Source organism: Zalophus californianus, chromosome 17, assembly GCF_009762305.2.
Source record: "Zalophus californianus isolate mZalCal1 chromosome 17, mZalCal1.pri.v2, whole genome shotgun sequence".
NCBI classification, from domain to species: domain Eukaryota; kingdom Metazoa; phylum Chordata; class Mammalia; order Carnivora; family Otariidae; genus Zalophus; species Zalophus californianus.
In genome coordinates, this window is record NC_045611.1 from 48,176,345 (window position 1) to 48,201,242 (window position 24,898).

Here is a 24,898-nt window from a genome sequence, read left to right on the forward strand (position 1 = left end):
ACAGCGCTCAGCTAGGTGGGCTAAGGAAGAACCTGCACGATGTCCCTTTTGCTCTCTCTGTGGCCTTGTCCCCTCCTTATTCCCGGGGCCTCCCTCCTCAGGGGGCAAGAGGGCCTGGTGGTCAGGCATGTGGATTTGAGTCACGGGGCAGCTGTCCCTGAACAGCTGAATGATGTCTATGAACTTCGGTCTTCTCATCTGCACACCGGGATTAGTTACCCCCCTCATACGGTTGTTGGGCTGGAACGTGGCCAGGAGAACTGTCTAACACGGGTACTCAGCAAATACAAGTTCACAGTCACGTCGTGGAGGTTAGGTCCTACCAACAGCTCATCAAGGCAGAACTCCTGTGTGGGCAGAGTCATCCCTGAAAATCCTTTGCATTGCCCATAAATCTGGAAATACTATGATTTTCGTGGACCACATTGCAGACGCAACCACCCCCTAAGTGCACCTCACTGCAGTGTCTTTGGCTAACCACCAGATGAAGCCACCAGCCTTGCCCCCAGGCTGGCTGAACTGGAAGGCATGTTGCTTACCTCTCAGCCGGACTCCCACGCTGCACAAGGCCGACTGAGGGCACATTTCCACCACCCGCGCCATGCTCTTGCTTGCCCTGTGGGCCTGGCAGGCTCCCGAGATGCTCCCCGTTCGGGCCGTGAGAGCCTTCTCAGATTTGAGGAAACTCATCATGTTGGGGCATCTTGGTCTCTCTGCTGCCTCAACTCTTCTGAGGGCAGAATAAAACCCAAGCCTGGGACCAAGGGAGTCTGTTTTACCTCCTGAGACAAATGGGTCTCCCTGCAACAGGGATCTGAGGAAGGGCCAGAGGCCTCCGAGCCCTCACCTCCCCTAGGTCCGTCCTTTCTAGGGACGAACAAGCAGCACCATCCCACCCCTGCAAAGGAGAGGCAGGGCAGAGCCAGGCCCAGCCACGCGGCTCCAAGGGGCCACCAAGGTAAGCGCACCAATTGGATTTATCCACACTCGGGTGCTGTTCCGAGAAACAAGGCACCCCATCTCCTGCATGCACACGGAGCTCAGACACCGGCCTTCCCCACACTCTTTATTTGCTGCTTCAGGCGCTGTCCCTCTTTCAGCCTCCTAGACTGAGGCCCCCAGCAGAGAAGAGGCGGGGCTCAGCTCAAGGTCCAAACCCGCAGCTGGGGGATGGAGTCTTGCAAAAACGAGTCCCAAGTTCAAGATGGCTAGGATGGGGGCGGTCCTCGAGGGGGACAGGAGCTCCGAAGTCCAAGGTGGTGGCTGCTACCTCACCGTCCCACCTCTGATGGGCAGACCAGAACAGCCAATCCCCCGCACTCGGTTCCTTCCACTGAAATACGCAGAGCGGTCTGTCTCCCTGGCTGGGCCTGACTGAACAGGGCATCTCAGACTGGCCTTCGGATCGTCCCCACAAGCCCCAGGCTGCCCCACTGTAATAGACGACCCCGCCGTCTGCCCATAGTTTTGAGCTACAAAGTCGAGGTCATCCTGGATTCCCCTCTCCCCCGCCCCAACATCCACACACATCCTGCACCTGTCCCTGACACACCCCTTCCCCGCCACCACCCTAGTCCAGCCCACTGTCATCTCTTGTCCCCTCCGACCCATTCTCCACACCACAGCTGAGGGATCTCTTGAATAGGTACGTCGGATCCTGTCATTCGCCCTCATACAACTGTCCCACGGATTCCCATTGCCCTGAGAATAAAACTCAAAACCCTATCTGGGGCCCGCACGGCCCCGGGTGATGCCACCCCTGCCTGGTCCCCAACCTCGCCTCCTCTTCGCACTCGGTCTGGGTCACACTGGCCACCGCTCCGATCCCTCCAATAAAGCACGCTGGTCCCCACCTCTGGGACTTGCCCTTGCAGCTCCCACCGCCTGCGACCCACTTCCCAGCGTTCTCCCCGCGGCCGCTTCTCTCCATCTTTAGGCCCAGCTTCTCCGAATGCCCAACTTACCCTACCCCGCGGTCCCTCATGGCCACATCCCGTGATCCCTCCTGGCACCTCTCCTTCACAGAAACGATCTCACGTGTGTGTGTGTGTGTGTGTGTGTGTGCGTGCGTGCGCACACACACTGGCACGCACCGACTGTCTCCCTCCACCCGAACTGAAGCCCCACAAGATCAGGGAACTGGTCTGTCTCGCTTTCTGCTCTGCCCAGTGCCTTCAACAGCGTAGAGTTAAGTATTCAATAAATAATCGTAGGCTGCAGAAGGGCGAGTGCCCTGGCTGGGGAGCCCCAGGGAAAGGGAGCCGGAGGTCTCTGAGGACACGGTGTCGGGGGAGGGGGGGAGGAGCCCCGAGTCCAGGGCGGCGTCACCAGGGCACTGCGCTGCCGTGGCTGAGGACCCCACCGTGGGTCAGAGGGACATGCTGGTGAGATTGTCCTGGCTCAACAGTCCCTTCCGGCCTGCGCCAGCCCCGTGCCCACTGCCCCCGGCGCCCCCGCCGCCCCCACAGTACTCGTGCAGTCTGTGTCTCAGCGTGACGAGGGCGGAGCCCAGGCAGGCACCGTTGGGCGCGTGGGGTCCCCCAGGCAGCTGGAGCAGCAGCGTGGCCACACCAGCCATGCCATCTTCGGTGGGCTCGAGGGTGATAGGCCCGGCCCGCAGGCCAGCGGTCGTGGCGGGGATGGCTGGTGGGCAGCAGCCTCCTCCCACGGGTCCCCAGGGCCCGCCGGCCCCGGTCAGCAGCAGGGGTGCCAAGAAGGGTTCGGAACGGCGGAAGGTGGGCGGCGGGAGCCCGGCCGGCTTCCAGGCAGGGGCCGGCGTAGCGGGGTCGGGCGGGAAGCAGACGGTGACCTTGGCAAAAGGGCGGCTGGCCATCTTGGTCATCTCTTGCAGGTGCCGGCGCTGCTCCTGCCGCTGGTCCAGGGCCTGTTTGGCCTTCCAGAGGAGCACACAGAGCGAGAGGAAGAGAAAGAAGCAGGAGAAGAAGACGGAGAAGAAGACAAACAGGTCGATGTGGGCCTGGTCCTGCCGGAAGAAGAGCAGGCCCTGCGAGTCGGCCGAGCCGTTGGCGCCAGGCCCACTCGGGTCCCCCACGCCCAGCAGGAGCAGGTAGAAGCGGCTGGACTTGAGAGCATGGTGCTCGTGCGGGTAGGTGATGACCAGGCGGTCCCGCACGCCACGAACCACGAGCACTGCCGACGGCTCCGTCACCGTCACGTAGGTGATCAGGCCGCGTGGCCACACTTCCCGCACCCGTGGCTCGGCTGGGGCACCTGGCCCGCTTCCGGCCCCTGGTCCCCCTGGGTCCCCGGCCCCCCGGGGTCCGCCGTCAGCAGGGGGTGGGGGAGGCGGCGGGGGCGGAGGGGGCTGGATATGCACGGTGTGGACGCCTGTGTCAGGGGCCACGCGGACCACGAAGGTGTCGTAGGAGGTGGAGACATAGAGGTCCACGGCACCGAAGGTCACATCCAGCGTCAGGCGGATGTCCACATTGGTAAACTTGGGCTGCACGCCAAAGAGGACCGTGCGGCCAGGGCCCAGAGCCCGGCGCTTGGGTTCGTGGAAGCAGTTGGTCTGGGACGTGGGGTCGAGGCAGCACTCCTGCTCCACGGAGATGAGGCGGTAGCACTGCTGGCCACCTAGCGGGCTCCCATGGAATGACTCCCGGCACTTGGCGCACTGCGGGGAGCGGGGGGGGGTGGGGGGGGGGTGGGGGGGGCGGCGGTCAGGGCTGAGCTCAGCGCCCGGCCACCTTCCAAGTCCTGACATTCTGGACCGACTGGTGAGCAGCCACTGCCCCAGGCTCCCTCAGTCCCCAGCAGTTTCCTGGTGACTGTCCCTCACCCCGAAGCAGTGTGGAGGCCCCCAGGACCCCACACTCCAGCGCTGCTGTCCCACCCTGATGTGGAGGCCTCTAGAACTCTCAGGCGCAGCGATGAAGGGCTCTGTCGAACCTGCCTCTACTCCTCACTACCTATGTGGCCAACCTCGCTGAACTTGAGATCCTTCCTCTGTACCCAGGCGGTAAACAGGGCTCCCGCATGGGACTGCTGAAGCCCCAGGCACAGCACAGGGTAGGCCGGCCTCACCTGCCAGCCTTGCTGTTTCTGGACTGCATGAGGTACGTCCCACCTCAGGGCCTTTGCACTGGCTGATCCTCTTGCCTGGATCACTCTCTACTCGCCCACAAACCCCGTGGCTGCTTGTCTGGTATCCCGACTTCTATCAGTTCGTTTCTCAAGCGTCACCTTCCCACTGAGGCCCTCCCTCGTCGTCACATCTACCATTCCCATTCCTTTCTCCTCACTGCTGATCACTAACATACTCTGCATCTGACTTACTTGTTCGTTTGTTGCTGGGATCCTCCACCGGAATGCAACTTTCCCGAGGACAGAACACCCTGCCCATTTTGGTGCCCACTGCGTCCCGGTGCCTCCCATGCAGCCCAGCACACAGTAGGTGCTCAGTAAACATGTGCTGGATGAATGAGTGGCCCTCTCGGGGTGCGGGGCCCTTGGCCTGGAACTCACTTCTCCAGCCGTACCTGGTACCTGTAGCAGTCCCGACGGTCGCTAGGGGAGCTGCCCTGGCACGTGCCCGTCTCCGTATTGTTCTGACACGGGCAGCCCGTCCCGTCCTGCTCGTTACATGTATCTGCATGGCCATTACACTGGCATCTGAGGAAGGGGGAGAAGACAGGGGTCACAGAGCTCCCCTGGCCCACAGGGGTCCAGGCTGGATGCTGCACAGGTGAGCTTGAGTCCGAGCTCCAGGACAGAAGAGGAAACTGAGGCTCACAGGGAGTCAAGCCATTTGCCCAAAGCCATGGAGCCAGTCAGCGGCAAGGTTAGGACTTGAAGCCAGGTCCAAATGATCTGAGTCTACTGAGCATTCGGGGAAGGAAGGGGGGTGGTGGGAGGCCGCCCGAAGGCCTCGCCCCTCAGCAGCTCCCTCTCTGCCCCCTAGTCTCCACGGCAGACGCTCTGTGGTCTGCGTGTCAGCACCGGCCTCTGAGGGAGGGGGTCTCCCACCTGAGCCTGGCTCATGGCCCCCAGCTCGGCCTCAGCCCGGGGCCTCCCTGGGGATCCTGTCCGCTCCTGCCTGAGGGCAGAGAACCGGGGAGAGGGGTGTGGCTCCCAGAGCTATTCCCCGTGGGCAGGGCTAGGGTCCCCGGCCCCCCTGCTTCTCACTTGGTGCACTTCCCGTCCAGGAGGAAGTAGCCGTGCAGGCAGCTCTCGCATTTGTCCCCATAGCTGTTATTCTGACAGTTCACACACACAGCCTCATCTTCACTGGGCCCCTCGGTCACCCAGTTGTCAATCTGGCCAAGGAAAGACGAGGTGATCGCAAAGAGGCGTGGGCCAGCCCCCTTGTCCCCGAGACCCAGGAGTCCTGGCCTGTGGCCTCTCCTACCTCCTCCGGATCCAGCGAGTACTTCTCGGGCTCCTTCCTGGCCATTTCGAGCTCTTTCCTGGAGACGCAGACGTGGCTGTTGCCACGACAGAAGGCGTGGCACGGCCGGCAGGTCCCGCCCCCCACGGCTGAACCCACGAACAGGGGGAGACACTGCTCACAGTGGCTGCCCTGGAAACCGGGGACGGGGTGGTCAGAGCAGGTAGAGTGGGAGAAGGGGCCCTCTGGGAGCACCGCGGGAGGGCGGCAGGGGCTCACGCTCTTGGTTTGGGCCATCCCAGCCTTGGGGCAGTTTAGCCCTCTGCCTTCGCTCGCACACCTCTGGTGACTCGGGCCGAGGGGGGTGGCGTTCATGCCCGTCCAGCCCAAAGTGTTGAGCTCAGAAAGCCCTTCCTTGCACCACCCGAAGTCCTCCTCCACGGCCCCACCTCCCTAGTCCAGCACTGACTCTGTCCCCTATTCCGGGGCGGCCCCTCTCTGACACGAATCCAGGCAGTGTCCCCAAAGCCTCCCCACACCACCCCCCCCCACACCCCCGGGGCTGGCTCCTCCAGGCTCGGAGTGAGGCTCAAGGCGCGGGCGCATGGGCTGAGGGCCGGCAGGGCCTGTCCCCGGGGCGCGTCGGAGGCCCCGGGCAGCCCACCTTGGTGTGGTTGCGGCATAGCAAGCAGTGGTCGCGGGCCCCCACGCCCGCACACTCGCTGTGGCGGTTGCAGCGACACTCGGTGGAGCAGTTGCGGCCCACGAAGCCGAAGTGGCAGCGGCAGTGGTCGGGTTCCACACACGAGCCGTTCACGCAGCCCTGGGCGCACACGGGGCGGCACAGCCCGGTCACGCTGCAGGGGCGGGGGGCAGGGGGCGGGGGAGGTGGAGGGTCAGGGCAGGGCCGGGGTCCTCAGGGCTCTGGCCAGCCCACCACCCACTAGACCACCCTCAACTCGTGGCTCACCCCTGGTCTGTCCCATGCTTCGCCTCCGGGGTCTAGCCTCCATCTCCCTCAGGGGCTTAGCCTGCCATCCTCCCTCTTCCCGGCGAGCCCTGCCCCTCCACGCACTGGCCCTCCACCCCTTCCTGCATGCACCGCACGCCTCACACCTGTGCCGGCCCTGCTCCCACAGCCCCCCCCAACCCCCCCACAGTCGCCTGGGCCCCCGCCGCCTCACTTGTCCATGGTGTAGCCCGCCTTGCAGCTGCACTCATAACCGTGCGGCCGGTCGTGGCAGTTCTGCGTCTCGTTGCAGTCGTGGTGCCCGTTTGCACACTCGTCCTCAGGGGGGCAGGACAGGAAGGCCCAGGAGGCCCCAGGCCGGCTGCACGTCAGCCCTGGCGCAGGGACACGCAGAGCTGCCCCGGGTGCCTGTGCAGCAGCCGCCCAGCCACCTGGGGCCCTCGCTCTACCTTCCTGAGCCCCACCTCCGAGACCCCCCAGCGCCCCCCAGCTTCTCTGGGCCAGACCCACCCCCGAGCATGGCTCACCGTCACGGGGACCGCTGAGTCCACCCTCCAGGCAGCGGCCGCCCCCATCCTGGCCCCCCCAGGCACACCAGCCACAGTGGGGGCGCCACAGGCACAGGGCACACTGGGAAGCCTGAGCACAGCCCAGGGAGCAGCTCTCGGGTCCTCGCAGCAGGCGGCCACAGCCTCCAGCCATACATCGCAGGGGCAGGTAGGAGGGGCTCAGACACTGTACAGGGGAGGGGAGATGGGAAATGAGGTGGGGGGGTGGGCAAGAGAGAGGCAGAGAAAGAGGATCAAACATACTCTGGGTGTCTTCCCGGACCGCACCCCCTCCTCGGAGCTCTCGCCCCTCTCTGGCCACAGCTGATGGGTCAAAGTGGACACCAGCAGGGGTTAATCACATTCTCCCTGTCAAGCATTTGTAACTTGGGAGTCCACAATGGGAGTCAGGCTAGGGGCATCCTTGAAACTGGAAGATTCTGGAGGTGAGGGCTTTGGGGGCTGTTAGGATGAGCAAATCACAGCAAATGAAAAGAACAGAGGGACAGGAAAAGAGCAGATGCAGAAGGAAGCATCGATGAGGACCACATACCCCAAGCCCATGGCACGCGGGGCTGGGGGGGCGGAGGGCAGCTTTTCCAGGCTCCGTCGCCAGGCCTGGCTGCACTTTGCACCCTGGGCTCCAAGAAGTACCACTGTGTTGGTGTGACTGGCGGTGTCGGTCTCCCCACCTGGCTTAGCGCGCATGGCTGTTTCTCACAACCAAAGGGAGGCAACAATCCCAGGTTGGGACAGAAACTAGCGACAGGTGCAGGGTTGCAAGCCACTGTCACTTAGGTAAAACATGGAGCTGGCTGCTGGGGCCACAGGGTCCTCCCGTGCTAGGCTGGGAAGCGGAGTCTGCGGTCAGGGGCTGCCCAGTAGCTCACACGTCATCACTTAGCACGTCCTGGGACCCAGACAAGGTGTGCAGTCAGGGTCAGACTCTTGGGAACTTTCCACAGGGTGTCAGAGTATTTCATTTACTGTTCGGGCCTTAAGAAGACAGGGATTAGTCCAGGCTGCCTGACAGCACTCAGCAACCACGCAATCCTGAAATAGACACCCTCGCTGCTGTGGCCAGAGCTCTGAGCCCACAGACGCTTACGGCCAGCAGTGAGCTGAGCCTTGCTGACCTGCTGGAGCTTGGCTTCCAGATCTAAATTTAGTGCACCCCTTAGCAGATGGTGGGGCAACCTGGGAGGGGGGGAGGTGGGAGACCAAGTCCCCAGTCTGCACAGCTTTTTTTTGCTGTGACCTCCCTAGTGGCCACAGGTGATGCTGCCCAACACCATCAACTGCATCCCCTGCGCTCTTGGAAGAGATATGGGAATGTTAATTCCCGAGAGCGGGATTCTAGCTCATCTTGACAGGTACCTAGCGAGCAGTTGTTTCTCCGAGGTCTGTGAGCCATTCTAGCAAATGATCAAACCTGCCGTGGGGGTGGTAGAAACCGATTTACAGTTTGTTGGTCAGAAGCACAGGCAGTCTGAAGGCGTGACTGGCCTCAAAATGGGGGCAGGCCTGTGGGACTTGAACTTTGTAGGATCTGGCCCCAGTGCTAGGTGGGCGGTGTCAGGAGTGAACGGAGTTGTTAGACACTCAGTCGGTGTCCAGAGAATTGGAGAACGGGTTGTTGGTGTTGGGTCTGTTGTTATCGGTCCTATTTTACCAAAGATTCACGTAGGTGCATGTGTTGCGAGATGGCAAGTGGTCACTCGTGAACATCCACAAGGATGAATGAGAAGTGGACATCACCGGGACTCAGAGACCCAGAACTCCGGCCCAACGAACGACACTGCTTCTGCATGTGACAGCAGGAGGCGAATCTTTCTTGTCTCCCCCTGGGGTGGGGTTGGGGGTCGAAGGGCTTGTGGCTGCCACTGGGGGCGGCCAAATCATGCTAAGCAGAGCCATCTTTGGACCAGACTCTACGGGGTAAGCAGGAGCCGGACAGTCAAGGGGTGGACTGTCCCTGGTACCCACATTGCCTGCCCAGACCACACCTACAGAGAGCCATCTCTCCAGCCCGCAGCTGAATGCCGTGTTCCTACCCCTCCCTGGCCACGTCTCACTAGGCCACAGCTGGACATCTCACCGGTCAGCTGAGTCAAAGTCTGCCCTTGAGAATGTGAGCTAACCCCGGATGATCAAGGCGAGAGAAAGGGGCTGATGGAGACGCGCAGAGAACGGCCAAGATTAGAGACCCTGAGGCCCGAGAAGGACGGAGCCGCAGGACTTCCTACCCCAATTCCATATAATAAAACCGAGCGGGTCTCTGTATCTTACAACCAGAAGTTCCAAAAGCAGAGAAAGGGACGGAGAAGGCAGGCACAGAGATTTGGGAGGGAGAGGCGAGATGGCATTAGCAGTCGGGGGAAGGATGGGGGGGACCGTGACCCCGGCTGCAGGGTCCGGAAGATGGCGGCGTGGCAGGGTCCTAGCAGACACGACAGGGAGACTCGAGAGGCCAGGAGGGAAGGAGGAGGTGCTGGTGGGGGAGGAAAGAAGGGGAAGGAGAAGGAGACAGGAAGCACCAAGGAGGGACCGGAGCCAGGGAAACGGAGGAGGAAGTAGGACAGAGGGGCAGGGGCAGGGCGGGGAGGGCCCCCGGACACCCCACCCGGCAGTACCTGTTGGAGACTGCTGCTCCAGACACAGTGTTGCCAGCCCCCGTCTGCACCCTTGGAGTCCAGGCAGGAGGTGCAGTTGGGCAGGAGGTGACAGGGAGTGGGGCAGGGGAGCGGGGGTGACGACTCCACCGGCATTGGGGACACGTTCAGCAGAGAGTGGCTGAAGCACGTCCAGTCGTAGGTGGGCTGCACTGAGAGGATGCGGCGGGTCTCCCCTGGGGTCAAGGGCACAGGAATCAGAGCCTGGGCCTGGCCTCCAGGCCCTCCCCCGCTCTGCCCCTTCGGGGGGTGGGGGGCCCGAGGCCGTCCTCAGTGGGGAGCCACACCTGTCCTCTTGAACTGCCTGGTCCACATGCACTTGCCCTCCCGGGTGCACTGCTCGCAGTCGGCAGCCCCGCACACAGCCTCCGAGCAGTTCCCGGCCCAGAACACCTCTCTCTGGTTGATGCGACAGTCATTCTCCGAGGTGCAGGACCCGTTCCGCCCGATGCAGGCACCCTCAGGGCAGTTAGTACACCACTTACAGCGGGGGGCGGATGCCTGGGTGGGGGAACATGGGCTCAGCGGGGTTCTCAGGGTCCCCGGCAACCCCCCCCCCCCCCGCCGCGACCCAGCTCTTCCCACCCAATCCCAGCTGAAGTTCCCGAGACACCCCCCCACTCCCCCTCCCCCGCTTCACCTCTCCATCTCCAGGCTGCAGGGTCCGGGGGTGGCGGGCCAGGCACTCACTGCAGGTCCGGAGACGTCGACATTCCTCGGGGGAGCGAGGCATGGGGGAGCATGGGGGGGCCCCGCAGCCCAGCCTGGGGAGGCAGGAGGCCTGGCTCAGCACACCCAGCCAGACCCCGTCCCCCCTCCACCCGCCCTTGCCTCTTCCCGGTGTCTCCTGGACATCATCCTTCGCCCCCCCCCCCCCACGTGTATCCCGGACTGGTCTCAGCCCAGGCCTCCCCAACCTGCTCCTCCCCCACCCCACCTGGCCATGGTCTCACGGCCCCCTGCCACTCCAGCCAGAGGTACTGGACAATATCCCACACTCCCCTGTCCCTCCAGCCACCAAGGCATTCCCCGCCTCTCCACCCCTGCAGCCCTTTGCCCAGTTCAGGCCTCTTCTTCTCCAGCCTCCTCCTCCTCAGCCTCCTCCCAGGTCTCCACCCACAGCTTCCCCTCACCGCTGGCTCCTTCCCAACAGCCCCAGGGCTTTCTGCCCAGGTCTGCCCCTGCCCTCCCCTGCTCAAACCTTCCCTGGCTCCCCATCACCCACAGTGGAGGTTCATAATCATAATCCCTTATCCAAAATCCTTGAAGGCACAAATTTCAGAACTTTCCAGATTTTAGAAAAGCAGTGGGTGTACCCACTGTTACATAACACTCCTACTGGAATCTGGGGGAGCACCCCATAAATCAAATCCTTTAATAATTCAGTAGCAAACACAATGACACATTTAATGGGACAAGCCAAGGCCATTAGTAGCCTCATACCGGTTCGGGATAACAATGCAGCCAAAAGAGTTTGTGCTGAACCAAGGACAGCCCTTTCAGCTTCCTGAGATGTCTGGCCTCCCGAACAACAGAAGCCCAGCGCCACAGCCAGGCACTGGGAGCCCTTCCTGAGCTGCCCCCACCACCGCTCCAGTCTCACATTCCCCCAGCACAGATGGTCCCTAAAATACACCAGGCACAGCCCCGCTTCTTCGTGGGAACCTTCGCTGGTCTAAACTCTAGTGGTCATTTGGGAGCCAGTTCGGACCCAGCTCCTCCAGAAAACATTCTCGGATGACACCCCAGCCCACAAGCAGGGCTTCTCACTCAGGGGTCCCCCAGCCTGACCTTGCCTGTGATGCAGCGCCCGTTTTCCCATGTGAGCCGGTGCCCTGTCCGGACAATACCCTCCTGAGTGCCCCCCTCCCCCCACAAGCCTGGCCTAGCACAGAACCCCCTTCGGAGGGCACCAGTACCATCCACCCATGCACCGTTCGGTCACCATGGTTACCTATGGGCCTGGTCCCAGGACAAGCACGCCCCATGGCACCAGGTGCAGGCCCCAGACTGGTTACAAGCTTCGGGTGAGGGTAGCAGGCGGCAGGGGTCAGGGGGCAGGGTCAGGGCCAGCAGGCGGCCCAGGGCCACTCCCCCGAAGCCCCCTGAGAGGTACAGGCGGCCCCCTACCGCCGCCACAGCATGGGCCACGGACTCCTCCATCGGGGCCCCCACAGAGGCTGGGCCTGGGTAAAGACAGAACATTCAGAGACTCAGGGAAGACAGCCCCATGAAGAGGCCGGTCAGAGAGGGATGCCGAGCAGAGCGACGGGCTAAGGACGGCAGAGACGGACATGGACAGAGAAGATACGTAAGGCCATACAGGGCAAGAGAATCGACAAGGACAGCAAAAGAGAGGGAGAGATAAACAGGAAAAGGAAGCAGAAAGAATGGAATAAGGATGGAGACAAAGCTTTTGGAACCAGAGGTGCTGGTTGCACAACCTCCTGAAGGTACCAGGTGCCACTGCATCGTTAATTTCACAACGGTTCATTTTCTTATGTGAATTTCACCTCAAGTTTTTTTAAATCCTCCAGGAAGAGGGATGCCTGGGTGGCTCAGTCAGTTAAGCGTCTGCCTTCAGCTCAGGTCATGATCCCAGGGTCCTGGGATCGAGTCCCACATCGGGCTCCCCGCTGTGGGGAGTCTGCTTCTCCCTCTGTCCCTCCCCTGCTGTGCTCTCTCTCTCTCTTTCTCTTTCAAATAAATAAAATCTTTTGAAAAATTAAAAATTAAAAAAAAAAAATCCTCCAGGGGAAAAAAAGAGAAAGTCACAGAGTAGCAAACAAGATAAGGGCAAAAGGGAATTAGAGACAGAGAGTACGAGAGAGACGCAAAAGGAAAAGCCCCAGAGGCATACACAGTCACACTGGGAAGTGAAACAGAAAGACAAGGTCCAAGCCCCTTTCCGGCCTCCGAACAGCAGACTGGAAAGAAACACCCCCACGTATAATAGTGCTGTCTCTAGAGAGCAGGATCATGGGGGATTCTTTCCTTCTTATTTCACCAATTACATATAGCGAATATTATTACTTTTATAATCAGGACAAAAAATAAACTTTCTAGGAAAAGAAAAGGAAGGCGGATATGTTCATGGGTGTTCAGGTAACAGAGGGGAAAGCAGCTTTGCCAGAGGGTCTGTAGGGGCCTGAGGGAGTCCGGATGAGTGAGCGACCCAGGACAGGCCAGGGCTCCTGCAGGATGTCCCCAGGGCCTCCCAGGGGAAGCACTGGACTTACGGGTCAGGTCGGGCAGGAGCCAGGCATTGCAGTTGACCTGGTAGAGCAGAACATCGCTGCTGAACTCATCGGGGTCCGAGCGCCCCCCAAGGACCACCATGGTGTCCCCCAGCAGGGCTGAGGCGTGGAAAAGCCGGGGGCGGGGCTGTTGGGGAGACACCCGCAGGATGGCCGGTCAGAGCCCACACTCCTCCGCTTGCCTCTCAGCCCACCCGCCACCCTGCACCCTCCCACACCTCAGCCCCCACCAGCCCTACCCAACCCTAATCTCCCTCAAATCTCAGCTCCTTTGTCCAGGAGACCTCCCTCATTCTTCAGAGCAGCCCCCAGGGCCAGCTCCCTTCCCTGAACTCCCAGAACCCCCATGCCCTGTGCCGTTCCCCTGGAACCTGGCCCAGGCTGCCTGAGATGAATCCCACGTTTCTCCTGTGACCTGGCCAGCTTGGCCGGGGGCATCCTGGGGTGAGGCTTGGGCCTCCCCTACAGTCCGGTCCCCAAAAGGGCTTGGAGATATGTTTGCAGACGGAAAACTCAATCGTCTCTAACCAGCACGTCCGGAGTCCACGTACTCCCATCCACTATCTCCTTTGGCCTTGAAGGCGGGAGGCCCAAGGAGCCTCAGTCCCAGGTTTTACAGATGGGGAGGCTGGGAAGTTGAGGGCCATGCCAAGGGTGGGACAGAGCTGGGGCAGAACCCAGGCCTCTGACCTCCTCGTCTAGGATGCTTCCCTCCAAGCGAGCAGTGAAAGAAGGGGAGATGTGTGGGGTGCCACAGTTGAGTCTAGGGGACTAGAAAGGAGGGGACCAGGAGTCCAGGGCTGAGCCAGTCCCTGGGGTGCCAGGTAAGGGGGGACTCCCTCCTTCCTGCTCCCTGGATCTAACTGTGTACACCTCTTTTCCTGACCTTTGCCCCCTGCGAAGGGGCCAGCAGGCTCCAGGTGCGGTCAGGACAGTGCAGGGAATAGAGCTCAGAGGAGGGGGCTGCCAGCTCGACGTGGAAGCGGAAACCCCCAAACACGTAGAGGGAGTCAGTAGCCTCGTGGTACACGGCAGAATGACCGTAGAGACCTGGGGGGGCACGAAGGAGCAGACGCTGGGGGGAGGGCTGGTGATTAGGAGTGCCCTCACACCTTCCTGGGCTCCCCTTCTTGGGACCACGCCACCGAGGAGCTCTTGTCAACCCCTCCCTCCCGCTTCGGTTCCAAAGGACCACCTCTACTGACTCCGAGCAAGAGAAGAGGGGGAGTCGGAGTGACCTGCATGTCCTGGGGGGACAATGAGCAAAGAACGGAGAAGGGGAATGCCTGAGGGAAAGGAACCCAGGACCTGGGAGAGGAACGCAATGACCCACTGTCACTGGGCAGGAGGTGGGTAGCCTTTCATGGGGAACTGAACTTCTCAAGAGCAGGTCTGGGAATCTGGGTGGGCGTGGTGGGGGGGAAGACAGGGACATAACAAGGTCTAAGGGCAGTGACCACAGGGTAACGGCAGTGGACAGAGAGCCTCCACAAAGCCCCGGATGGCCAGGCGTCCAAGGTGCTGTCCCTGACTTATCCCCAGCCCTACCGGTGGGGGGTGTCCCGCTCTGGGCTCCAGACACCCAGGTGCCAGTCACCAGCTGGTACTCGAACAGCTGCTGGTTGAAGCCATTTTCGGGGGAGTACCCGCCCACCAGGAGCAGAGACAGGCCTCGGCGGGCAGTGAGGGTGTGACCAGCCACTGCCGGGAGCTCCACGGTCTGGGGCACCTAGGGGATAAAGGGCAGAGGTCAGCAGGGAGCTGGAGGTTAGGGGTCATCTTCCAAGACTCGGAACTCCGGACACTCCCCTTGAACCAGGTAAGGAGGTAGTGAGCTGCCCGGGGCTGGTCAGACCCCAAGCTTCCAACCTGCCACGGTCCCAGCAGGTGTGTGGGAGGCCCCTTGCCATTTCTGCCTGCTCAGTGTCACCGATGCGGGTGGGGGCAGCCTGGTGTTCTTCTGGGAAGCCCTGGCCCTTGTGCTCTCACTCTGGCCACGTGGGGCTGACTGTACCCACCCACAGTGCGTGCATCCCAGCCAAGCGGACAAGACTACCCCACCCACTTGGCCACAGGCTCGCTCGGGACTGCAATGTGACCCAGGATGGCTGAGATTCAACTCTAGGACTCGTACTGGAGCCCCGGTGGGGAGTGGGGAGAAGCTGCATCCCCTGGGGGTGAAACGGGCAGGAGGCCCTCTGGCTGGCCCTGCTAGACATGGATCATGTCTAGCAGGGCCGGGGGAAGGGAGAGGGGCTCACCTTCTCCTGCCGCCACTGCAGGGTGGTGAGGTTGAGGACCCAAAAGTCGCGAGTGACACCCCCAGCTGTGAGTCCCCCCAGAAGGTACATGGCACCACGGCCAGCGGACACGTAGGCAGCCGCATGGAAGGAGCGGGGTGAGGGGCCTGGGCCCCCATCCTCAGCTCCCGCCAGCATCTGTGTCCACCGCCGCTCACTCACTGAGTACCTGGCACGAAGGTTGCAGAAAAGGAGTCTCACCATACAGGCATCCCAGCATGACCTGGGGTGACCCCCCTGCACAGTTATCCCCAAATCCCCTAGGGCACCCCTCCTTTGACAACCATCTTACCATCCCCCCTGGGGTAGCACCACCCAAATAAGTATCCCAGACCCCAAAGTGAGCCTCCTGTGACAAGTGTCCCAGTATCTTTTTGGTGTCCTTCACCTATAGGGGTTTTTGTTGTTGTTTTTAAAATATCTTATTTATTAATTTGAGAAAGAGAGAGCACATGAGAGAATGAGAAAGTGCACGAGCAGGGGGAGGGGCAGAGGGAGAGGGAGAAGCAGACTCCCTGCTGAGCAGGGGACCGTGGGGCTCCATCCCAGGACCCCGGGACCATGACCTGAGCCAAAGGGAGACGCTTAACCGACTGAACCACCCAGGCATCTCTAGAGGGTTTTTTACGCCAGTTTTTTTTTTTTTTTTTAACCCCCAAAGGGACTCTTATGTGACACACATCTCAGCATCTCCTGAGGTCGTGACCTCCTCTCATTCGGGCATCCCACCTCCGGGAGACAGTCCTCACCTGTACAGGTTCCCCAGCAGCCCCTGGGGCAGGCCGAGGCCCCCAAACATCCACAAGGTGGCATCAGGTCCCTCCACCATGGTGTGACCCAGGCGGTGTAGGAATCGGCTGGCAGTGTCCTGGGGGTGGAGGTGAGGACACGAGGGGTCAGGCTGGGAGTCAGGGCTGAGGGGTGGTCCCAGAAATGCAGGGAGGGGAGAACCATCCAGGAGGCGGGCTGCGTGGCACCTCCATGGACAGAGTGGCATCCACGACTCACGGCTGAGAGGCGGCTGTCCATGAGGGTCTCCCAGACCAGCTGCCCGCCGTCCAGCTTCGTGGCGCAGTCAGGGCCCCCGAAGCCCTCGGCACAGATGCATACACCGAGGCTCTGGGGAACAGCAGAAGGAGGCTCAGGGGAAGCCAGATCACCACCCCTGTCCCATGTGGCTTGCCCGTCCCCCCCCCCCCCCATACCTGGTTGCAAGTCCCTGCCCCACTGTGAGCATTACAGTTCTCAGGACACAGAGCCATGCGGCAGTGGGGGCCAGCCCAGCCCTGGGGACATCGGCAGAGTCCAGCACCTGCGGCTCCATCCTGGGGCACACACTCCTGGGGGACCGGGCAGCTCCCGGGGCCCCCCGACCCGCAGCGGGCAGAACCCACTGAAGCATTGAAGCCCCACGACGAGGAGCCGTTGGCTTCCCAGTGCAGCACCAGCAGCCCTGTGGGGGGAGAGGGGCCAGAGGCTCGTGGCCGGGTGGGGCTCCAGGACATTACTCTACCCCCAGGGTTAGAGAAAATCCGGTGTCACTGGCCAGGGCGACAAGGCTCTCCTTATCATGTGTGATCACTGCCATGCTTCACTGTTCTGCATGCTGCACACCCTCCCCCTCATCCAACCCGTCAAATTCCGATCCCAGTCCCGTCACTGGCAAGCTCCAAACTCTGCACGGCTCCCTACAGCTCTGGCATAAAACCGGGTCTCCTTACAAAACCGATTAGTGGGGGGGGGGGGGGGGCAGGGATTAGATATAGGATATGTAAACAGTGCCTCAATAAAATTATGTTAAAGCGGGGGGGGGGGTGTGGGGAGCGGCCGTAGGCCCTCTGACTTCAAGGCCCCCACTGTCCCAGCCCCAAGCACTCTAGCACTGCAGGCCCCTTCCGGCCTCTCAGGACCTGGGTACCTGCTGCTCTTCGGGCCTGGAGAAGCCGCCCTCCTCCCTCGCCCACACATCCCCATCACGGCTCCAGTGAAATCTCACCTCGGTGAAGAAGCCCTCCCCAGCTCCCCAGACAGGCCAGGTGCCTGCTCCTTCCCACTTCCTCTGCCCCTTGGCAAAGGTGTCACTATTCTGACTAGAATTTGTTCAGTGCTGTGTGTCCCCCCCTGCCCCCCGCCGTGGGTCCCCGAAGGCAGGGCCTGCGTCCCCCTGCTCCCTGCTGGATGCCCAGCACCCAGCTCAGGCGTGGCTCACTGAAGGTGCTCGGTTCACAACGGCTGAGTGAAATGAAATCGAGGGCCCCTCGGTTCTAGCTGATCCCTGGGGAGGGGTTTGGGCTTGAGTGCAACCCCCAGCGGGCCAACTACCCCTCTGCCCTCTCTCTCCCAGCCCTGGAGATCTCGCCGATCTACGATGGTTCAAACTAGGGTCCTTCAACTGCCACAGGTGACAAATTACTTTTAGTGCTACTCGATCAGACGGAGCCGGTTCCCAAACTCTCAGCACTGCTGATGTAACGGGGCCTTGGTTGTGGGCTGTCCGGTGCACTGCAGAATGCAGAGCGGCATCTCTGGCCCCCACCCGTGACATGCCAGGAGCACTCAGGACAGAGCCAGAGGGCCCAAGGGGCAAAACCCCCCTGGTGGAGAACCACCAGGCTGAGGAGATGGGCAGGGGGCCTCCACACCAGCCACATTCTGTGTCTCCCAGAGACTTGTCCCACTCGGCCCTGCTCTCCAGAGAGGCCGTCCAGCCAGGACAAACCTCTCTACCAGCCCCTCAACTGAGAAAACGGAGGCCCAGATGTAACAAGGGACGGCATCAGCTGGCACGTCAGGGGCAGAGTCGGGCTGGGTCTTGATCCCCCGCCCCAGAGCTGGGGGGGAGGGCGGGGGGGGGGAACAGCTTAAGGGGCAAGGGCTACCCAGCCTCCGACAGGGTCCCACTTTGCCCAGTCCCCGTACCAGACAGGGCCTGCACAGTGAGGGGCCTGTCCCGTCGCAGGCCACAGAATGCAGCGATGAGGCTGCGGTCCGACTGGACGACACCAGTGTCCAGGAAGCGCGGGAATCCATCAAAGGCCAGGACGTAGCTCAGCTGGAGGCGGAGGATGCAGAGTGAAGGATCAGGGGACGGAAGGCAAGGGTGAGAAAGAGGGACGCGGGAGGTCTGGGAGGAGGAGGAGCTCAAGAGGGAAGGGCAATCTGAGCCCGGGAGACTTCTGGACAGACAAACTGTGGCCACCATTCCCCTCCTGTGTGCGCAGCAGACATGGCGCATGGATCAGGCACTCTTGCACGGAGGCTCTTTCTCAATACACAGCTCCTGGCGGCCACTACCTACTGGTCGGAGTTGGCACACAAAGTACAAATATTAACCATGCCTAGACCAGGGAGTGGGGAGCCCAGGAAATAGGAAGTGATCAGGGGAATGGGGAGGGTCTGGGGGGGCTTCGGAATGAAGGTCTGCAGTCTAAGGAAGAGAGCTTAGGGTTTGGAGGATAAAGGAACAGGGAGGCGGGGTCAGGGTCCATCTGCGGATTCAGACTGGGTTGGGGGAGACACGGGCCTGAACTCTGGCACCCTGGGTACTCACCGTGCAGGGCGTGCTGCTGTCGGGGGAGAAGGTGAGGGTGAGCGGGGGACAGAGGGTCCCGGGGGCACAGGGCTGTAGCACCTCAGTGGCCGAGACAACCCACACACAGTAGGAGAGGCCTGGCCCGGCTCTTGCTGCCCCACCCCCTGGAGGCAGCGGCCCCCCCGACCCGGCGTGAGCCCAGCGCCACTGAGGACACATTGGTGAGGAGGGTGCGACCCCCACACTCCCGGAAACAGGAGCCACCGGCCCTGGGGAGATGGAGGGAGATGAGCAAGAGCGTCAGACCAGGTCCCGCCCTGTCCCATCTGGTCCCTAACCCCGCCCTGGCCCTCCCGGCGGGCTTGTCTCACCGAGGGTCCCCGTAGTAGCCGGGGGAGCAGAGCTGGCAGTGGGCACCTTCGGTGTGGTCCTGGCAGAAGCAGAGCCCGCTGAGGTTGTCACAGTGGCCATGGCGCGGGTCCCCGTGCCCGTTGCACTGGCAGGGCCGGCAGCCGCCTGAGCCCGTGGCGTTGCCAAAGCTGCCGGGCCGGCAACGCTCGCAGCGCTCCCCCCACGTCCAGTCTGTGGAGGCCCCGGCAGGCAGGACACGGAGTCAGGGCAAGGGCAGGAGGAGCCCCACAATGCTTGGCCGATCCCTGGCCCCACGCGGCTGCTCCAGAGAAAGGTGACCAGGGAAACCCAGACCGGGGAGGCTCTGCAAGCCCCCCCAGAGGGGCCCGAGCCCCCACCAAAGAGATGGGTGGCACTGAAGCCGTGTGGGGTCGGGAGCAGGCCATGGGGCAGGGGGATCCCTAGCTGGGTGAGGGGACCCAGACGCCCAGGCAGAGGAAGGACACTGGAGCCCCGGGGAGGGTCCCTGAGGCCGCTCACCCTGGCACTCATCACAGAAGCCAGGCCCCCGCCTGCGGCAGTGGCTGTGGAAGTTGCAGCCACAGTCCCGGGAGCAGCGGGGCACCGGGGGTCCCGGGGCGGGCGTGGGCGGGGGCAGGTCAGACGTCCAGCCCAGGTCACATATGCAGGTGAAGTCAGGGGGACCGCTGCACACACCGTGGCCACAGTCTTCCAGGCACCTGAGGGCGTGGTGGGGGGCAGTGGGGAAGGGCTGGGCGGGGCCCGGGGCCCCCAAGGCACACCCCCCATCCCCACCCTCCCCACCCCGCCCCGGCCCCAGTCCACCGCCTCGTCTCCACGGCAACGCCATCCCTGGCCACTGTGGTTCCTCGTCCTGGACTCTGTGGGCAGCCCTGTCTCCAGGGTAACTAAACCACACGTGGTAACGCCTGTCTCTATGGTAACCACGTATCATCACTGGTGATCTGCTCTCTGTGAAAACCCCTTTCAACTGGGTCCTCCTCCACCTCCATGGCAACGCTGAAGACTATGGGCCACAGTCCCGGGGTGACCCGTCTCCACAGTAACTAGTGTTACACTGGGGGACCCTGTCACTCTAACAAGGGCCTACCCTGCAAGGTGAAAACCCCAGGCTCACTGGGGATGCTGGTTCCCCGGGAGGCACCCCAGCACCTCCCCGGCTTCCTCCCTCCATCTCCACGTGCCCCAGCCCCGGGTGACATCTCCATGGAAACCAAGCCCCCGCTCACGTGCGGTTGCAGTAGGTGATGCCATCGCCCTGGTAGCCTCGCTGGCAGTGACACTCATAGCTGAGGGGTGTGTTCAGGCAGGTTGCCCGCAGGTGGCACCGCGCCAGGCCCAGGCGACACTCATCCACGTCGGGACAGCGGGCATACGCCCAGCGGGCAGGGAGGGCCACAGATAGCCCCAGGCCCTCCCCCACCCACAGGGAGCAGTTCCCCCCACCCAGCGGCCCCGAGAAGTCCCCCTGGAGGCACCTGGGGGGGGGCGGGAAAGGGAGGAGGGGTGGGAAGGAGGAGATGATAAACAAACGAGAGACCGAGATGGAGACAGGGAGAGAGGGAAAGAGAGACACGGAAACATGAACACGGAGAGAAGGACATAAGGAGAAATGAAGGAGAGAGAGAAACCCAGAGGAGTCAGACAGGAGACACACAGGGAAACGGCGAAAGGGAGAGAGAAGGAAAGACAGAAAGACAAGGAGGAAAGATGAGAAGAAACCGGTCACAGAGACAGGGAGAAGGTGGAGACAGAGGAGAGAGGGAAACGGAGAGGGGAAGGGAAGAAACACACAGACACAATCCGCCATTAGAATCAGGGCGGGCGAGAGCCCCGCGCCCCGCCCGCCCTCCGGCCTCGCAGTCCCGCCTCCCGGCCTCACCGGCCCAGCGTAGGGTTGTCTTCATTGCCACACCAGCCGCACTCGTGGCTCTGCAGACACTCGTGGCAGGTCAGGAAGCGGTCACAGCTCCGGCACCGAGGCTCCGAGTGCACGCTGCGGGGCGACAGGCGTGGGTTGGGGGGTCCGCGCCCTCCCTTCTGTGGGCCCCGCCCCGCGGCCCAGACCGCACCTGTCGTCCCAGCCACGGCAGCCCCCGTGCGGGTAGCGGGCCAGGTAGGCCGCAAACAGGAAGCAGGTGTGCGTGGACTGGCACCAGGCACACTGGCTGGAGTTGGCCAGGCAGTCGTCACAGGTCAGGCGCCTGGGGGCGGGGAGCAGGGGCAGGGTCAGACCGTGCAGCGGCCCCCACACGCCCCCTAATTCCCCTCCCCCTGGGCCCAGGAGGCTCACTGGCTGCAGAGTGGGGGACACTCGTCTGGGCTCTTCAGGGCACCCCGACTCCGGCCCCGCCGGCTGCACGCGGCGTCCCCTTTGCGGCTGGAGCTCTGATGCCACTCGCAGAAGGGGTCCTGGGGAATTAAAGAAGGAATAAGAGCCCAGATGGCCATCTACCTTGGGCTCCACAAGTAGCTACCTCCCTCACCTGCCCCACCCCACAGACCACCCCTCCAAGCCCCCCTCCCTCCCCAGCGGCCTGCCTCTCTAGACTTTCTCCTTCAGCCAATGGCATCCATGGGATCCGCCTTTCCGGCACCCACTCCCTTTTGGGGCAAAAGAACCCCTATGTCTGGTCCGGTTGGGGCTGGTGGATCCTTAAGCTCCAGAGGTGGGCAAGAGGCCACACTCCCTCCCCGCTAGCCTCGCAGATGGCTCTGAGAGTCGGCACAAGACCCAACCAGAGCCAACGAAACGTGCTTCTGGGACTTCAGTTGAACTGGGGGTGAGAGTGGGGTGGGGACAGAAAGGTGCTCTCTTCCACTTGGGCCTCGGGGGGCTGAGTGGGGGAGATGAAATTCCAGAGCCCTCGTGGCTCCCTTGCCACTCCCAAGGAATGAACCTCCAGGGAAGTGAGGGTATCGGATAGAGGGGGATGGACGGCTGACCACACGGTCTAAACCACAGGCCTAAAGACCTCTTCCCGGGCTCTGGTGCCAGAGCCCACAAATGCCCCTCTGGTAAAGAGGTGCTAAGTTGGGTTTTCTGGCCCTTACAACAGGGAGAGTCCTGACTGCCAGGGGCCCACTCTCCAGCCCCTCTCCCCTGCTCCCCACCTGGCTCTCACCCGCAGATCAAGGACAACGGCCCCACCTGTCTCCCCCCACTGCACCCAGGGGACCCCTCGGATGCCCGGCCAACTCCAGGGGGCCCTCCCCCTTTCCCAGTTGCCTGATTCGGCTGCCTTGATCTTGAGACCTCCCCTCTGTGGCTTGGCAGGCACCTGAGTGCAGGCGTGACAGTCGCGGTGTTCCTCGCAGAGCGGGCAGAGGGCAGGCACCAGCACCAGCAGGGACCCGCCGGCCCCGTCGGCCCCGCAGTGGGCCCCGCCCTGGCGCAGGTGGCAGGTGGCGCTGGTCAGGCACCAGCCGCAGCCCTGGTCCGCCAAGCAGCCCAGGCAGGAGGAGTAGGAGGAGCAAGCTGAAGAGCGGTAGGGCTCCAGGAAGAAGAAGGAGATCTCCTGGGGGAAGGGCTCACGTGAGGGCCGGGGGTTCACAAGCCAAGTCCCAGGGCAGGAGTCGAGGTTGGGGGCAGGGGTCAGGGTTTGGCGCTAAGGACGTGTTTGGAGACAAGGTTAAGACCCCAAGCATGTGGAAAGCCAGGATTTAGGAGGAGCAGACAAAAGGGGATCGGGGTTTGAGAGCATCTAGAGATGAGAGAGCCAAATACAGAGGGCGGAAGTCAGGCCAGGGCAGGAGAAGTCAGAGATGTAGGCAGGGGGTCAGAATGTGAGATCGGGTCAGAGTCTGGGGGTCAGAGGTTGGGGTCTGGAGGGCTCAAAGTGAGGCCCAGAGTTCAAGAGTCGGTGGGGGAGCGGGAGGTCAGGTCAAGAGAATTAGAATTTGTGGTCTGGGGTTCGGAAAGCTCCAGGGATCTGAGGCCAGGGCCTGGGTACTCACGCTGCCACCTGGCACGCCAGTCCGGTCCCACAGCAGGGTAAGTTCGCTGTGCCCGGGGCCCGCCGAGCCATTGAGCTGGCCCTGGATCTCCACCGCATACTTGTGGCCCCGGCCAGGCAGTGGGAAGAGGCGAGCAGACCCTGGGCGCTGTAGCCGCCTCGTCTCCTTCTCCTGCTGAGCCACCCAGCGCCCCACCTCCTCCTGGGTACGGGTGAGGGAGAGACAGGGGCTTGAGAACATTCCAGCCACCCCAACCCCTGAAACCTCCAAGAACCCCAAACCCACCTAGCACTTACCCCTGTCCTGGGAAGAGGAAGAGGGCCTCAGAGTTCCTTAGACCCCAAGAACCTCTGAGAACCCTCAACAACCCCCCCCACCACCACCCACCTCCTCCTCAGGGGGAGTTTGACTTGGTAACTCAGACCCTCCCCACCTTCTTCAAAATTCACCCCCAATTCCATTCATAACTGAAAACCCCAGGGCCCTCCCTCCACTAAGGATATATCCTGTGCTTCTGATTTCTCCCCAGGCCTCCCCTGCACCATACACCCCAGCCCCCACATTTATAACTAACAGCCCCCTGTGTGTTCAGGCACCCTCACCATGTTCTCCGTGTCAGGGCCCCGGGCCATCCGGGCTAGGACATGTAGACGCTGGGCTCGGGCCCACACAGCTACATCCTCAGCCCCCGCCCCTCCGGGCCCTCCAGGCAGTAGCGGATGGATGAAGCCACGGTAGACCAGGGACACGTCGGTCTCTGGGCTGGGCGTCAGAGTGATGGTCGTACTGCGGACAATCAAGACCTGGGCAAGCCACGGAGGAGGATATGCGTGAGCACTTCTGTGCATGGCCCCACAGGGGCCCCACCCCTCAGGCAAACACTAGAACTAGAAAAGATCAGGCACCCCAACCTCCTTCCCTCTCTCATCAAACGAGAGACCGAGGCCAGGGGCACTCTGCATTGGGACTCCAACTCAGACAATAGACAGCAGGGTCCCGGCCCCGACTCAGCACCTCTCTCATGAAACTCCAGGACCCCAGACCTTTTGCGAACTTCTTCTCCGACATCCCACCCTTCCACTTTCCACCAAGCCCTTAAGAGTCCACGCTTTTTTAAAAAGGTCCCTGAACTACAGGGTTCGGAGAAATTTCCAAGTTAGTGAACACAGCCCCGTGCCAGCAGGGGGTCACATCCCAGCTCTACAGGGACAGAGCTCCTTTGCTCATGACCCTTCTGGACCTCACCCTATGTAACGTGTTTTCGGTTATATAATAAACCAATACACGATTTAAAAAAAAAAAAGAGAGAGAGAGAGAGCGTACAGATCCAACATTCAAAGTGACAGACACGCTACACGATTTATTAGCGCGCGTTCTGTAATTACAAAAGAATGGAATAACCCAAGTATTCATCAGCGGGAGACTACCTAAATAAACTATAGCACCACAGCCCTAGAATCTAAATGGAATATTACAAAACTGTAAAAAAAAGAAAAAGAGAGGGTATTTCCTAAGTTCTAAGAAGCTTGCTAGGATACATTCTAAGAAATAAAAGTGGCAGTGTAGTGTGACTAGAATATTACTTTTTGTGCAAGAAAGAAAAATAATTAAATGTCACATTTAAGGTGTACGTGAATGGGTAGACCTGCAAGGATACATAAGAAATCCCAATTGAGGGGCGCCTGGGTGGCTCAGTCATTAAGCGTCTGCCTTCGGCTCAGGTCATGATCCCAGGGTCCTGGGATCGAGCCCCGCACTGGGCTCCCTGCTCCGCAGGAAGCCTCCCCCTGCTTGTGTTCCCTCTCTCACTGTGTCTCTCTCTGTCAAATAAATAAAATCTTAAAAAAAAAAAAAAAAAGAAATCCCAATTGATCTTCTGGGAAGAGTCAGGGTGGCGTCGAATTGAGGGGGTGCTGGGA

At 61.6% G+C, this 24,898-nt stretch overlaps 1 protein-coding gene across 1 annotated transcript in view; it reads right to left on the reverse strand.

Annotated features, from left to right (window-relative positions):
• MEGF8 (multiple EGF like domains 8) overlaps positions 1-24,898 on the reverse strand; it is a 58,653-nt gene that overhangs the window by 19,842 nt on the left and 13,913 nt on the right. The window contains 30 exon segments of the mRNA XM_027617427.2: positions 540-3,637; positions 4,503-4,635; positions 5,149-5,279; positions 5,372-5,542; positions 6,015-6,207; positions 6,535-6,694; positions 6,848-7,055; positions 9,502-9,716; positions 9,828-10,041; positions 10,181-10,304; positions 11,495-11,726; positions 12,780-12,924; positions 13,684-13,847; positions 14,346-14,526; positions 15,059-15,266; positions 15,847-15,965; positions 16,106-16,216; positions 16,303-16,550; positions 18,017-18,149; positions 18,648-18,803; positions 18,805-18,898; positions 19,001-19,211; positions 19,521-19,720; positions 20,252-20,500; positions 20,905-21,018; positions 21,095-21,226; positions 21,316-21,434; positions 22,304-22,540; positions 22,980-23,180; positions 23,582-23,782. Of these exon segments, the coding sequence (XP_027473228.2) occupies positions 2,369-3,637; positions 4,503-4,635; positions 5,149-5,279; positions 5,372-5,542; positions 6,015-6,207; positions 6,535-6,694; positions 6,848-7,055; positions 9,502-9,716; positions 9,828-10,041; positions 10,181-10,304; positions 11,495-11,726; positions 12,780-12,924; positions 13,684-13,847; positions 14,346-14,526; positions 15,059-15,266; positions 15,847-15,965; positions 16,106-16,216; positions 16,303-16,550; positions 18,017-18,149; positions 18,648-18,803; positions 18,805-18,898; positions 19,001-19,211; positions 19,521-19,720; positions 20,252-20,500; positions 20,905-21,018; positions 21,095-21,226; positions 21,316-21,434; positions 22,304-22,540; positions 22,980-23,180; positions 23,582-23,782 (6,273 nt within the window). The 3' untranslated portion in view covers positions 540-2,368.